Raw genomic sequence first — 16282 nt, forward strand, 5'->3', positions numbered from 1 at the left:
TTTATTCATAATTTGATTTTATTAAAGTTGAAGCTTCTTTGACATAGATTTTAGACCGCATAGTCTCTTGAGTGAAAACTCTAATCGCAGCAAGGACTATTTGGGGATAAAGAGTTGCTGACAGAGAAAGACTTGTAATTTAACACGAACTTCTTATTTAACTTCTACTTGCCAATCTAGCCGGGAAAATGGCAGAGTTCACAGAAAGGGAATCCGAAGACTGGTAGTTGAATACACCAGCTCTAAGCTCTAAATTGCTATCGCCTTCTGTTGGAAAGATATAGAACGGATTGCCTTGTCTCCTATCCTACCATGACTACTGTAATGACAGAGCAGGAATCTGCTTTGTAGACAAAGAAAACAGCCCTATAGTTCGGACTCTGAGACGAGGACCTGCTTTGCAGACATAGAAAACAAAGCAAGTAGGGACAACGGATGTCTGAGCAGGTGAGACAGATGCACAGCTTTCTTCCACTGCAATTCAATGCATCATTCTTCAGTGGTCCACATGGCTGGCTTCTGTTGTAGGACTATATCGAGATTGATCTAGAAGCATTCCAATCAAACTCACAAATCTGCGAGCTGGAAAATGTTCACCGAGGCGGCCAGCTGGTGCCTAGCCAAACCCCGCTATTCACAAAAGGAGAGTGCACCCAAAAAACTGAACTGCGTTGCCTTAGAAAGAGTACAAAAATAAAACATGAAATCTATCAACATTAAATGCACTTTATTTTAAAAAATGGCACAATTTGATAATTAAAGGCATTGTTATGCAATATAAAAATGTATATTTTAAATATGTACCATTTCTGCTAAATAAGTTACTGTAAACGTAAATAAGATCCAAAAAAATAAGGAAAATACAGCTTCCCCTCAAATCGTCCGATTCTGTATCTCCACGGAGTCGCAAACCCTTTCACAAAAGTCTTTGAACAATTAATGCTGGGAATGAACGCTGGATGACAATCTTCATCTTGGCCCCCACTTGATATCTTTCACTCCTTGAAACTGCCTTTTCAGAGCATGTGGGTCAGCCCACTCGGAGTCTAAGCACGAATCGTCATCATTTTCTGCAAGCTTCTAAAAAGAAACAAAAGACAGTGTATGAGAAACATTTGGACTAATGTGGGTACAGCACAATGCTGAAAGCTTAAGCCAATGCTTGCCTTGCAGTGTCGGGTGTCAGTTTTAAATGTATGTATGGCACTAGGTACCTGTATCTGTAGGATGTAACACCCAGTGAAGCCTGCCAGATTGAGAGAGAGAGACACACACACACACACTTTATAAAACGCACTACATACCCGTGAGGGTCTCAAGGCACAGGGGGGGTATTGTTGGGAGGGGGGGGGGGGGGGGGATTCTGCTAGTGATCGAAGAGCCAGGTCTTGAGGAGTCTTCTGAAGACCAGTAGGTCTTGGGTCTGTCGTAGGTTGGTGGGGAGGGTGTTCCAGGGTTTGGCTTCGAGGTGGGAGAAGGATCTGCCGCCGGTAGTCGTTCTTCGGATGCGGGGGACTGTGGCGACGGCGAGGTTGGCGGAGCAGAGCTGGCGGGTGGGGGTGTGGAAGTTAAGTCGTCTGTTAAGGTATACTGGACAGGTCTTGTGGAGCGCTTTGTGTGCGTGGATGAGGAGTTTGAAGGTTAGCCTCTTGTTGACGGGGAGCCAGTGAAAGTCTCTTAGGTGTGCTGTGATGTGGCTGCGGCGGGGGATGTTGAGGATCAGACGTGCTGACATGTTCTGGATGCGTTGCAATCGCCTCAGGAGCTTGGCCTGCATAGAGAGCGTTTCCGTAGTCCAGCCTGTTGATGAAGAGGGCCTGGGTGACTGTTCTTCGTGTCTCGTTGGGGATCCACTTGAAGATCCTGCGGAGCATTCGGAGGGTGTTGAAGCAGGATGAGGAGATGGCGTTGACCTGCTTAGTCATGGAGAGGGTGGAGTCGAGGATGACTATTAGGTTGCGTGCGTGGTCGGTGGGTGTCGGGGCTGCTCCTAGTGTCGTTGGCCTCCAGGAGTTGTCCCATGCCGAAGGGGTGGAGCAGAGGATGAGGACCTCTGTCTTGTCCAAGTTCAGCTTCAGTTGGCTGTTCCTCATCCATTCGGCGACGGCCTTCATTCCTTCCTGGAGGTTGGTCTTGGCGGTGTGAGGATCTTTGGTGAGGGAGAGGATCAGCTGGGTGTCGTCTGCGTAGGAGATGATTTTGAGGTCGTGCTGACGGGCGACGTGGGCGAGGTGTGCCATGTAGATGTTGAACAGCGTCGGGCTGAGGGAAGAGCCCTGGGGTACGCCACAGAGGATCTCGGTGGCAGTGGAGCGGAAGGGAGGGATGCGGACGCTCTGTGTTCTGCCGGAGAGGAAGGATGTGGTCCAGTCCAGGGCCTTCTCATGGATCCCGGCGTCGTGTAGGCGTGTTCATAGTGTGCGGTGGCAAACCGTGTCTAAGGCGGCTGACAGGTCCAGGAGGATGAGGGCTGCTGTTTCTCCCTTGTCAAGCAGGATCCTGATGTCATCGGTGGCGGCGATGAGGGCGGTTTCGGTGCTGTGGTTGCTGTGGAACCCGGACTGGGACAGGTCCAGGATGTTGTTCTCCTCAAGGAAGAGGGTCAGTTGTTTGTTGACGATTTTCTCGATGACCTTCGGCGGGAATGGGAGCAGGGAAATGGGTCGGAAGTTCTTGAGCTCCCTTGTCCGCCTTGGGTTTCTTGAGTAAGGCGTTGATCTCTGCGTGCTTCCAGCATTCCGGAAAAGTTGCTGTCTCGAAGGAGATGTTGATTACCGTCCGGAGATGGGGTGCGATGGCTGTGCGAGCTTTGTTGAAGATGTGGTGGGGGCATGGGTCAAGCGGTGATCCGGAGTGGATGGTGTTCATGCTCTCGCTGGTGCCATTGTCGCTGATGCTGGACCAGGAGAGCAGGCGGTTGGTACAGATGGTGGTCATGGAGGCGGTGGTTGTCAGGGTGGTCATGGCATTGAAGCTGTCATGGATGTTGGCGATCTTGCGGTGGAAGAAGGTGGCCAGCGGGTTGCACAGGTCTTGCAAAGGCAGGATGTCATTGGTGTTGGAGCTGGGGTTGGAGAGAGTTCCTTCACGATGTTGAAGAGCTCTTTGCTGTTGTGTGCGTTGTTATCCAGGCGGTCTTTGAATGAGGCCCTTTTGGAGGGTCTGATGAGTTGATGGTGTCTGCGGGTGGCGCTCTTTCGGGCTGCGTAGCTGTCCGGTGTTCGTTCACGGAGCCAGTTCTTCTCCAGTTTTCGGCATGTTTGTTGGGAGGCCTGGAGGTCCTCGGTGAACCAGCTGACTTTCTTGCTGGTGTGGCTCTTGAAGAGTGTCTTGAACGGGGCGAGGGTGTTGGCGCAGTCGTTGATCCACTGTCTGAGGTTGCGGGCGACGGTGTTGGGGTCGGGGGGGTCGGTGGGTGGGCCCTGGGCGAGGGTTTTGGTTAGCTGGTCGTCTGTGATCTTGTTCCAGCAGCCCGAAAGAGCGTCTGGGCATCTGTTGGGTGCGGAGGTGCGTGGTGGGCTTCCTGAAGGTGAAGTGGATGCAGTGGTGGTCGGTCCAGTGGGGTTCGGTGGTGTGGTTGAAGGAGACGTGGGGCCTTGCACTGAAGATGGGATCGAGCGTGTGGCCGACGGCGTGGGTTGGTGTTGTCACAAGCTGTCTGAGTCCGAGGTTGGCGAGGTTGTCGATCAGGGTGGTGGAGTTGGTGTCGTTGTTATTCTCGAGGTGGAAGTTCAGGTCCCCCAGGAGGATGTAGTCCATAGAGGCGAGGGCGTGTATGCTGATGAAGTCGGCGATGGAGTCGCTGAACTGCGGCCGGGGCCCGGGGGCCTGTAGACGAGGGTTCCTCTGATGGTGATGTTGGGGTCGGTGTGGATCTGGAAGTGCATGTGTTCGGCGGTGCTGAGGGTTTCTTCGGTGTTGGTCGAGACTCTGATGGTGGTTCTGTGGACGATGGCGATATCTCCTCCTACACGGTTGGGGCGGTCCCTGCGGGTGATCTTGTAGCCTTCCGGAATGGCTATGGCGATGTCGGGTGCCGAGGAGGGGTTCAGCCAGGTTTCCGTCAGAAAGGCGACGTCTGGGGAGGTTGAGTCGATGAGGTCCCAGAGTTCGATGGCGTGTCTGCGGGCGGAGCGGGTGTTGAGGAGGATGAATCTGAGGTGGTTTGGTTCCTTTGTTGGAGGTTTGGTGGGCCGGATGCTGGTGAAGCTGCAGGTCCTGCAGGTGGAGGGTCCTTGGGTGCACTTCGGGGTGGCCCGGTAGCAGGTGTGTCTCTGTTTGGGGTTGAATGCGTGGAGTGTGTTGGCATCGTAGCGGTGTCGGGCGTCGTGGCGTTCATGGGGGCCAGGGATTCTGGCGTTGGCACGGTCCAGGCTGGACGGGTGCAGGCGGGCTTGCCTTAGGCGCACCTTCGGCGCGCCAGCGGCGTGCCCGCTGAGAAGCGGCCGCCATAAATGGGGAGGTGAGAGGGAGGTGCAGCTGGGAAGCGGGAGCGGGGAGACCAATGGGTGAAGAGGAGGGCGAGGACACAGCTGCGGGAACTGGCGAGGGATAACAGAAGGCAAGAAAAGGGGGACAGTGGGGGTAACAAAAAGAAAAGAGGCTACAATGTGGATGAGCTAGTCACAGTACAATAAACAGAGGAAGGAGGACTTAGGGTGAACAAAAAATAAAACTGGTTTGTTGTTTTGCAGATTCGCATGATATGCAGTTCTGGTCTAGTGCTGGGTCCACACTACAAAGATTCTTTTAAAGTTTTTATTAACGTCTTCAGGCATGTGTGGAAGAAATCCCGGTCACATCCCTAAAGCTTACCATTACAGCTCTTCTGATTAATGATTTGTCCCCACTGTGTTATGTGCACGTGTCTCTGTGCTAGCAACGAACTAGGAAGGTCACGTGAATCTGCAACATAATGTGCAGAGCATTGGTAGTTAGGTAGTAGGCAACATTTTCCAGACCGATATGTTATGCATGCATACATACACTACAAAACATTCCCATCACCTACCTTGAGGTGGAGGTGGTGGTAGGCGAGATGCACAGGCGAGGAAGTATTCAAGGGTTTCAAAACTATTTGGTCATCTAGGGCCTTTAATTTGCATTCACATTGACACAATAAGGTTTCTTAAAACTATGCAGCTGCTTCACAAATGTTAGCTATAGGCATGAACACGTAGGAAGCCTGTGTGGCCACTTACTTGTATGGAGAATGTGAAAGGCGCACATCATGAAGAGTACTATGAGAACAAGCATAACGGACATGTATGTAGTGTACAAGCATCTGGCCATGGCAGCTTCAAAAGTCGCCCTCACTTAGTATGGATGTGGAAATGCTATAGACACACTGTCAATGTAACAAATGTGCAGTGTTCTAACATCTAGAGTGTAGACAGAATGATCTCTAAGTTCTCGGAGTTTGCGTTCTCAGAGTCACACTTCTCAAATCCACTCTCTTCAATTCCCCCCCCCCCCGGTGTTTTCTAACATCCAATTCAGTGGCGCCCGTTTTACTGAACTGAAAATGATAAACACGAGGGTGGCCATGCTGCAAGCTGAACCTGGGACATCAAACTTGCACAATCTAACCAGAACATGATTGTGTTGGAATGTTGCAGGTTTGGATACGTTATTAAAGGATAGTGGCACTATTTCATTCTTTTCGAAATGGAATATCCTTAGTTTACAAGAAACCTGGCACCAATCACCCTTAGCCATGAGTGGATACCAGGAATGTTTCATCCTGGCAACAAAGAAACAGTGATCATGGCGACGCACTGGAGGCTATCAATAGAAGTTTCCTCGACCTCAATGCTAACACAATTATTCTACCACTAACCTATTCAGGTGGTACGGTTAGGCAAGTAGTTGGTAGAATTCAGGTTACCTCTATTTAAGCAAATAATGTTGACATGAATACTCATTCAAGTGATCGAAAGTTATTTACGGAAAACACTTGTAAATAGGTTGACAATTTATGGTGCACCCATCTTGACACCCATGTAATTATCACAGTTGTTTTAAATTTAAACTTGATATGGCATAGCCATGCCAATGATTCACTGTGTCCTTAATCTGATACTGATCGTGCATGTCATATACATCAGAGACGTGATACAATGAGTGCGTTCATAGTAAAAGCGTTCATGAGGTTTATGACTTAGACCGCTGAATGGCCAAACAAAGTTCAATCCGTCCTACAGTTACACACATTATCTTACAGGACATGGGTGGTATTGTTTATACTTTTCTTTCACTCCACTTGTTATCACTGTATTCCGCCTTTAAAGTAATACTCAGGAGGGAAAGTGATCATATTCCTATTGTAACATCTTTTAGTAGTACCTCTGCAGTCACTGAATATATTGAGCTTATAGGGCACATTGAAGCTCTCCAACACCTTAATATGATCAGTTGTGGAGTTCACTTTATAAATATACTGAAAACTCGGCTGTCACTTGAGTGCACTAAATACTTCATTAAATTTAAGATTAATGATACAGATCCCTCAAACATTTTAATTCCCTGGCCAAAAATCATTCAATCGCTTAATCAGTATTTAGCATGTTGTGAAAGGTAAAATAGGACCAATAAGGGATATCAAACTAGAAATCCCTTTCAGACTGGCTAGTTTAAAAAGGAAAAGTTTTGATCTTATGACTGAGAACATAAATGTAAACTATTTTATGCCAGCAAAGAAGCAAAATGAAATATTTCTGCTACTCAATGGCAACGTGCTTGCAAACAGTCACGGCTCAGAGACCAGAGTAAAGTTTGTCAATTTATTAACAAATTGGTCGAAATTAATGGCCCAACAACAGAGAACTGTGCAGGTCTCTTTTAATAGGAAATCTATACAAGTAAAACTTATTCTACTCAAGGCACAGAAAAAGCAATTGCTCAGTATTCAACGTTCGGCCAAAAAGACATACTCAGTCCTTAAAGGATAAGCCGAGATATAGTTGAGAAAACATCAATTCTTTCAGAACTGAAGGGGCATTGAAGTAGTGTAGATGTAGTGCTGCCCTAGGCCCAAATGGCTTACCAGGCATGTTGTTCAACACAGAACACCAAAAAGGCAGCCAAATTTACCAGTTTCTGCCCCATGGTTTACGGAAGCACTAAAAAAAAGCAAAGGTCTGTGTAAACACTTTGCAAGAGTCTGAGGGAGGAATTATAGACCCATTGACAAATCCACCTATAATTCAGCACTGAAAGAACACTATAGGAAAGTTCGCGAGGGAAAGAAACTTTTCTTCTCTACAAAAATTGACCAGGCGGCCAACAAAAGTAGATAACCTTTTAATATTGTAAAGAGTTTTTCTTTCCCTGCATCTATTAGTTGCCCCTTTGTTCCCACGAGCGACTGGACCAGGCGTATGGCCTGTTTTTTCTATGCGAACATTTTAAACATCCAGGTCTCTTTCGAAATTCAGCCGCCAGAACATGAGGCAGCTATCAGTCCACCCCCTGACGCTTGCTGCAACATGGATCTCTCCTTCATGCAGTTCCCTGTGATTACCCCTGAGCAATCCCTGGCACTTATGAAAACTCTTAAGTCTGGCTCACCTTCAGATCCATGTCCAGCAAAAGTACTGAAGCGATCAACCCTGTAGTTAGTCTGATTCTGAGCACTGCACTGCGGGAGGGGCACATGCCCATACTTGGAAACATGCAAAATTCACCCGCTCTTAAAGAAACCTAGGGCAGACCTTGAGGTTGCCAGTAATTACAGGCCTATATCCCTCCTGCCTTTCTTCTCCAAGGTTTTGGAGAAATATGTTAATGAAGTCACCAGGCGTGGAGGCCAATCATCTCCTGCACCCGAGCCAGTCAGGTTTCAGAGCCAACTTCAGCTAGGAAACTGCCTTGCTAGTAGTTGCTGAGACAATAAAGAACCACGTTATATAGAGGAGGTAACACGGTCTTGGTGTTGTTTGACCCATCTGCTGCCTTCGATACAGTGCCCCACAATAGATTATTGCAAAGTCTCAAGAAGGGCGGGATCGGAGGCTCAGTATTGAGATGGTTCATGTCCTTTTTAAGTAACCACTCACCACCTTTCACCGCAGAAATTCCTCCCGTATACGTTGGAGTTCCAAAGGGCTCAATTTTGAGCCCTAGATTGTTCCATTTGTATATGGCCCCTCTAGCCATTCTCGCCGAGAAACACGGTGCCAAAATAGTGTGTTCACGTGTGAGAAGGGTACTGAATTCAATGGCAACAGGATTAACCCCTTCCTCTCTGAGGTTTTCTCCTGGCTCAGACGAAATCAATTGAAGTATAACTCTGAAAAGTCAGAGATTATTTTCTTCGGTTCGCATCCATATGAAGCATGGCATACTTGGTAGCCGCAGGACATGTCCCCCCCCCCTCGACTGCAGTCAGAAATCATGAAAAACCTGGGGGTTAAATTGGATGCCGCCCTTTTCATGAAGGGGCAAGTCCAATCGGTGGCTGGGGCCTGTCTGGGGAGTTGAGAATGTTGAGGAACTTTCTTCCCCTGCTTCCGGTCTCCCAAAGAAAACAGTAGTCCAGGCCCTCGTGGTGTTGAGACTGGACTACGTTAACTCCTTGTATTTGGGCTTACCGGAGTACTTACTCGGCCCACTACAGGTAATCCAGAACGTGGCTTCCAGGCCCATCTTTTTAACAGGACCTAGGACTCACACGTCTTATCTTCTGTCTTCCCTACATTGGCTTGCGGTGTGGAAAATAATTCATTTTAAAGCTCTAGTCTTCGTCTTCAAAGCTTTTCATAAGATTGGAGCCCACTACCTAAGGGAAAGATTTCACCCTTATACACTGCAGCGTACCTTAAGGTCCTTTGCTCGGCTCTTGATCTCGACTCCGAAGGTCCTGCTCTCCTGGGTAGGGGGAAGATCGTTTCAAGCAGTTGCATCTCGGCTATGGAATGGCCTACTTCTCCCTCTTAGACAGATACCGGACCTCCTTACTTTTAGGAGGAACCTGAAAACATGGCTTTTCCAGCATTAGGACTGCCGGATTCTGCTGTGGGTGGATGTTCTGTATGCTATTATGTGTTTTTCTCTTAGCGCCGGGACACTCTTGGAAGTTGCAGCGCACTCTATAAATACCAGATAACATAACATACATAACAGATGTTGATCAAAGGACAAAATTCCCTTATCCGTTAGTTATGGTCTTCGTTCAGAGCTCTCAGTTGCCCTAAGCGAGTACAGGCTCCATACTTTATCTCCTTTATACAAAGGAGTGACAGGAACGATCCTGGCAATTATCAATTAATTGCCCTGTTAGATATCGAGGCGAAGGTTTACGCAAGGATTCTTCTGGGAGAACTTTGCCAAGTACACCAAAACACAGGTCATGTTATTCAGTAGACCACAAAAACCAATAAAACCCCAAGAAAATTCTGGTATCTAGATTTAACAAGATTAAATTATACTCCAGTTTAAAGATACAGGTTAACCTATATACCACTGGTCTTCTTTTCTAATTTTCTTTTTAGAGGCTACATACAAAATTACATAGTCCCTCTTGGGAACCCATATTCAAGATCATAAAGGCTAAATTAACTCCTGCTTTGTCTTAAAGTGAGGAGGTGCGTCCTCATTGGATTGCAAATGTTTTACATATATTCATCATGTCTTGATGTATTTCTGAAATGCAGTTATCAGATCAGGAATGCCAAGCAAAACTTTCTTAATACTGTGCTAAAGCACATTTTACAGGTGAAGAATGCACAAAACCTAATCCCTGTATTGATTATCGCTAATTTGTAATTAAGGAACTTGGTCTAGCTAGCAAATGAGGCATACAGATTTGCTAACAGACATCCGAAATTAAGTTGTGTTTTTTTATTTTATTGTTGTATGACAGGAGAGAAGGTTAGCACTCCCCTTGTCACTCCCCTTGGAAGAGGTCCTAGTACAAAAAATTTATTCTAGGCATGTTTTAAATCATATTAATTTGTGGATGGGCAAAGAGTTAGTGCTCACAAAATATCAAGCTGGGTTTAGAGCCAAAATAAGTACCATTGACCAGGTACTAAGATTTTGTTGTTTGTGCTGGAAATATATTACCTTGAGAAAGGGTCATCTGTATGTAGCATTCGTCGACCTTCGGGCGGCGTTTGATTTAATCCCCCAAGAACTGTTATGGGAGACTCTTAAACGTCAGGGGCTATCAGCTGATTTATTGAAGCTGATCACAAAATTACACGAGAACAACTATGCAAAAGTTCGGTGAGGCCCAAATGGGGAGTTATCCCAACCAATACCAATAAAGAGGGGAGTTCGCCAGGGATGTGTGCTGGCCCCGACACTTTTTTCCCTGTTTGTCAACGACATCCCGTTTTGCATGGAGGATTGTAACAATGATTCCCCAAAATTGGGGGGCGAACGTGTTACGTCCCTCCTTTTTGCGGATGATACTATTCTTATTTCCCAAATACCCCGGGGCCTACAGAACTTATTGAATAGGTTCCAGGTATACTGCAGCACAAAGGGTCTAGAGATCAATACAAAGAAAACTAAATACATGGCCCTAAACGTCCACAAAAAGTTTAAGGGAAACTGGACGTTAAATGGACACAAACTGGAATGTGTCCAGAATTTTACCTATCTGGGTGTTTCCCTGGATTCAAAACTAACATGGAGAAGCCAGATAGAAAACAGCAAAATAGTGTTTAAACAAAACTCATTACCTACAATGAAAAGACATGGTAATAGCCTGAATAAAGCAATCACCCCGGCATTGGAGATTTTTAAATTTAAAGTACAATTTAAAGTATGGTACTATACGGGGCAGAATTATGGGGACCCATGTGCAAAAACTCCTTTGAAACTGGAGAAAACAAGTTTTACAGGGCTTTGTTAAAACTACCAGTCAGCGGAAACCAAGGGATTCCTGTGCCTCATACAGGCCCATTTCATTACTAAATGCAGAACCAAAAATCCTGGCCAAAGTACTCGCGAATCGACTCAAACCTGTTCTCCCAGCCCTAGTCCACCCGGAACAGTCTGGGTTCATGCCTCACCGTAACACTGCGCTCAACCTCCGTCGGCTACACGGGGTGCGGGGACGTTGTCACACTCTCCGGGAAGATGCGGTTGTGGTATCCCTAGATGCCGCAATGGCATTCGACACGCTAGAATGGCCATATATGATGGCTGTCCTCCGAAAACTGGGCTTTGGCCCCAACTTCATAGGGTGGGTGCGTCTACTCTGCTCTAAACCCCTGGCTCAGGTCTCTGTCAATAATAAAATCTCTGCAGCGTTTGCGCTTGAAAGAGGGACACGGCAGGGATGCCCCCTCTCACTTCTGTTATTTGCGCTCTCTTTGGAGCCGCTTGCAGCCTGGATTAGGCAGGACCTCTCCCTGAAAGGAATACGCTGGACTGACGGGTGGGAAGACAGGATCTCGTTATAAGCGGACAACATCCTCCTCTATCTCACAAGGCCTCGTAAGTCCCTTATGGTGGCCATGGACATCTTTGCCAGTTTCGGGAAGAACTCAGGATACAGGATTAACTGGGATAAATCCATACTATACACCCTACAGGGTAACATCCCAACCACACCACGAAATTGCCCAATCGCAATGACCACTGAGGGGTTCCGATACCTTGGGATCTTTATATCCAAGGATAAGACCACCAGATACGAGAGGAATCTCCTGCCGCCCCTGCAACTATTCAAAAAGGACTCTGCCTCCTGGGGACGGCTCCCATTGTCCCTTCTCGGGCGGGCGGCGCTCTTTAAAATGATGACGTTGCCAAGATTCTTATATGCACTACAGAACCACCCGGACTTAGTTCCGCACTCGTATTTTAAGGCTATTGAAGCCACACAGAGAGAACTGTTGTGGTATGGGACACCTCGCATATCCCTCCAGAAACTGACCTTGGGGTGGTATGACGGAGGCATAGCGCTCCCAGACATCCGCAAGTACTACTGGGATGCCCACCTGGCGGCCATCAACCAGGGTACGTATTGTGCTGGTGACGACCCGGGATATGGCATGGACCGCTGGCTCCTGCCCGGAGGAAATTCCGAGGCGGCGCTTTACTCTAAGCCTGGTAGATACCAACTTACTGGGCCTATGCAGCACTCGGTGCAGGTGTGGCATATTGTACAAAGGAAGTTGGGATGGGCCGACACCCTTACAAAGGCCACTCCCCTGTGGGTCTCGGAGAGGTTGGGGACGCTGAACCGCACCAAAGGGTTCCGAAGCTGGGACCTCATAGGCATCTCCCGAATTCGGGACCTGTGGGGCCCGAAGGGGGTGGTGTCCTTTGCCTCACTCCAGAGCACCTATGAGCTGGCGAATACAGAATACTTCAGGTACTTACAGATCAGGCACTCCCTCCAGAAAAATATCCCTGCGGGTACACAACTCCTTGACTACTCCCCCCTGGAAGACAGACTCCTAGATGGTCACCTCCTCGAACATGCCATCTCGCTTACATACAAAAGAATCATTAACAACTCTCCTGACCTCCTGCTCCCCCTTAACCACTTCCATGCTAATGACAAGGTCAACTCGTCATGGGTTTTACCTGCCCTGTGCTTATGACGAGTTAACCTTGTCATGAACAATGATAAATCTGGGACTGCAGCACCCAGCGGGAAAACCCCTTAGCAGCCAAGGTGTTAAAGGGAAATGGGAAGCTGACGGCCTGGATATAGATGAGGAAGAATGGGGGAATGCTCTGGCCTCCGCCAAGGAGGTGGCTATATCGGCAAGGCTCCGGTTAATTCAGCTGAAAATCCTACATCGGGCATACTTCTCAGTAACTGGACTGCAAAGCATGGGACGAAGTGAGGATGGGCTTTGTCGGAGGGGATGCGGGAGGTGGGGACATATTTCCATATACTGTGGGAATGCCCGCTGATTAGGAACTACTGGGTCAGAGTGACCCACTGTATGCAGGAGGTGTGGGGGGTGGAGCTCCGAGTGGAAGCTAAGAGGTGCCTCTTAAACATCTGGGAGCCAACAGATCTGGCGCCCGAGGGAGGCTTTGGGCAACACTGGGATTTGCCATCGCCAAACATAATATAGCTAGGCAATGGGGGCGACTACTACTCCTAAACTGGGTCCCTGGAAGACAGATATTGATTTGTGCATGCTTCAGGAAAAAACGATGATGTGGCCCGTGGATGCCCACGGAAATGGATAGAAGTATGGTCCAGATGGAATGAGTACAGGAGCAACATTTGCGAACCCCCCCTGACTACCCAAATGACGAACCACTTGCACTTTAATGACACTGTGATGCATTAATCTGAATGTTTTTGTATTAAATTGCACTGTATGTACTGCGATTGCCCTATATGCACATGTGATTGATCTGTCTAAACAGTGATGACTGCCATTTATTCTGGTTTTTCCAACAAAATAAAAAGATTTAAAAAAAAAAAAACTACCAGTCAGCAACCCGTTGATTCCCCTTCTTTTAGGAAACGCATAGACCACCATGCTATCTTGAGGCCGTTGATGCTCTGGGTCCGATTATGGACGACCCCAGAGCTGATAGACTATAAAAGAGGTCTAAAGGAGGTAATGGATCTAGATTGCTGTAATAAAGTCCAATGGCTCAAACATGTAAGATCCTGGTTGGTAAAATTAGGTCTATCACACTTTTGGAATGAACCAGCATTACTGAATTAGTCCTCAAAGAAAATTCTAAAGTTATCTTTCTGGTCATATGTGAGTCATGAGGTAGTGAACCTAAATATTTATGGGTCTCTGACAAATAATTTTTTATATTGTTCAAAGAAGTAGCATCTTTTGAATATTTTTTAGATGAGATTCACCCCCCGTTAGCCAAGACACTCTACATGAAATTCAGATATGATACGCTTAGGACAAATGTTTGCGAACTGAGGTGGTCTAATAGTAGTAGTAACCTGTGTACTTTATGTGCGAACCAGACAAAGAAAGATGAGGCACACATTTTGTTTTTTTTCCAACTTATGCAGCACCAAGAAAAAGGTGGATTTTGCCCCTTTGTCGGAACATAGGTTCCAGATCCCACAAAGAGGCTGGAAGAATCCTAAAAACTGACACTACTCAGGTTATAGTTTTTGGTATCAGTAGATTCTTCCTGGCTGGAAACTACAGAACCTATCTCTAAGTGCAATCTTTTTAGTTATACTGTTGCATATCAGGCAGAATATTTAAATATCAATATATGTCTCATTAATTGTGTTACTGTTGGACACGCAGATCTTAATCATGGTTTTACATGCATGCCTTTTTAGCTTTTTAGCTCTTCTAATTATTTAAATATTTTAATGTGTTCTTTTTCTTTCACCCGGATTTGTAGTTCAGGATTTAAATGAACTGCTTACAAATCATATTTCATGCTATGTGATCTTGTGATTTATTTAATGTATATTGGGCAATTGTAAAGTAATGATAATGTATTTTATGTATCTTTTATGGCACTTTATGTACCGAAATAAAGATTAGAATTGATTACTCCAGTTTAAAGATACAGGTTCACCTATATACCACCTGTCTTCTTTTCTAATTTTCTTTTTAGAGGCTACATACAGGTTTGACCTGGAGAATTTGTCCCAGAAACAAATTTAAATACAGTGGGGCATGCAATACTGATTTAGCCGAAAACGTATAGAGGTGAAGTATTTAGCAGCTACTCATAATGAGGAAGACAGGCTAAACTTTTGTTTAAATGTCTATTCCAACCCTGTTTTTCAGACTTTACTTAAACCAGTAAAAATTATTTGTGACAGAAATAAATCATATTACCCACCACTTGGTTTACACCCACTTATTTCCTTTTTTTAGATCATTAGTAGGGAAATGGACCCATCCCCAGCATTCACAAAGAAAGTAAAAACAACAGGGCCATGACTCAATGTACAAAGCAGTTTCAAAACATTCATTTGGCAACTATCAAGTAGATGTTTGGAATAGCATTTAAATCCACAGTCCATTGGAATTCTTATCCTTGACCACACACCTCCTTTTATATGCACTAAAATGGTGTAGAGAAACTGGTTTGTTTACTGGCAGATAGTGAGCGAGATTGGGGTGGCCAACAGACTGTTACCAGCCAGGAGAGGTCTAAATGGTTGAAAAAGAAAGGCCAAAAAGAGTTTTACAATATTTTGTTTTGAAATACAATCTGGCAGGTCGAGGTAACTCCCTGCACCTGCCATTTCACCCACATTACAAGTTGCACACCTACAAGTTTTCTGGTGTCTGAGGGCCAGAAATATCTTTTAAATCTGGCCCTGGTATCCCAGCAGAGATAACAGGGAATTCGGAATGAGACCCCTTGAGAATAAAAATGGTATGATTCGGAATAGTGACCATTAACAATGAAAGAACTTTGACTATGCAGTGGTCCAAGAGTAGCTCCACAATATTCAGCCAGCGTTGCATCAAATTCTCTGTGAAAGGCCGGCATCATAGAAAGGTGCGGTTATTAACATTTGTTTTACTTTCCTAAATCAAGCAGACAATGCTATGTAAAACATAATGTGAAAGGAGCTGTTCATACCTTGAGTTCTTCTTGCTTTTTGTAGTAATACATCATCATCTGTTTTTGCTCTTCACCGCTGACCACAGGCTCACGTGCTGGGGCGCCTTGTCCCTTCTGGTAGATGGTGGCAGAAGAACATATCGTTTTTAAAGTATCGTCAGCTTAAGGTGTTCAATTACTATTAAAAATCTATGCTAATCAAGCAGCAGACGTAGCAACTCATTTAGCCCTTGGAGTATCTCAAATTCCACACCAGCAAAATGTTTGGTTGCAGGACCACATTTCTGCGCACTGATTTTTGTTTCACAGGTGTTTTGATCTAAATGTAGTAACTAAAAATATACCATGTATAATAAGTTAGTATATTTGTGAATAATATGTACTGCAGTCAAGATGTGAAAGAAACTCCAGATTCTATTAATTCATCATGCAGATGTATGACAATTAGCCCTTGGTGTTCCTAATCACTACTGACACCCGACAGTCACATAGCTGCTTACCTAGAATGCAATAGCATCTGCCTATATGAGAGTTTGAACTGTCTTTTATTCCTACTTCTAAATACTCAACCAGTATGGCTTGGCTTCGACTCCGTTCCATTTCATTTTTATGACACATACCCTCTCTACTAACAATCCTATCGTTTTTTTCTCTTATATTATTCTTTAATTTATTTAATACTCTTCTACATCTTTGTTTCTATTTTTTCCATTCATAACATCTGAACTCCATACCCATTTTTTTAAAATGGTGCATGGTTTTAGGTATTTACTAATAAACTGGT

General features: G+C 45.7%; 1 protein-coding gene and 1 pseudogene across 2 annotated transcripts in view; one reads left to right on the top strand and one right to left on the bottom strand.

Moving 5' to 3' along the window:
* Positions 1-710: 710 nt before the first annotated feature.
* Positions 711-16282, bottom strand: part of CFAP298 (cilia and flagella associated protein 298) — a 70604-nt gene continuing 55032 nt past the window's right edge. For both annotated transcript variants that reach the window (XM_086933996.1, XM_086933995.1), the window contains exons 7-8: positions 15517-15612; positions 711-1080 (exon numbers count right to left, since the gene is read on the bottom strand). In XM_086933996.1, coding sequence (XP_086790122.1) covers positions 970-1080; positions 15517-15612 — 207 coding nt within the window. In that variant the 3' untranslated portion in view covers positions 711-969. The remainder of the gene's footprint in view (positions 1081-15516; positions 15613-16282) is intronic.
* LOC147696900 (U6atac minor spliceosomal RNA) lies at positions 9849-9954 on the top strand (annotated as a pseudogene).

Source organism: Lissotriton vulgaris, chromosome 8 (genome assembly GCF_964263255.1).
Source record: "Lissotriton vulgaris chromosome 8, aLisVul1.2, whole genome shotgun sequence".
In the NCBI taxonomy this organism is placed as follows: domain Eukaryota; kingdom Metazoa; phylum Chordata; class Amphibia; order Caudata; family Salamandridae; genus Lissotriton; species Lissotriton vulgaris.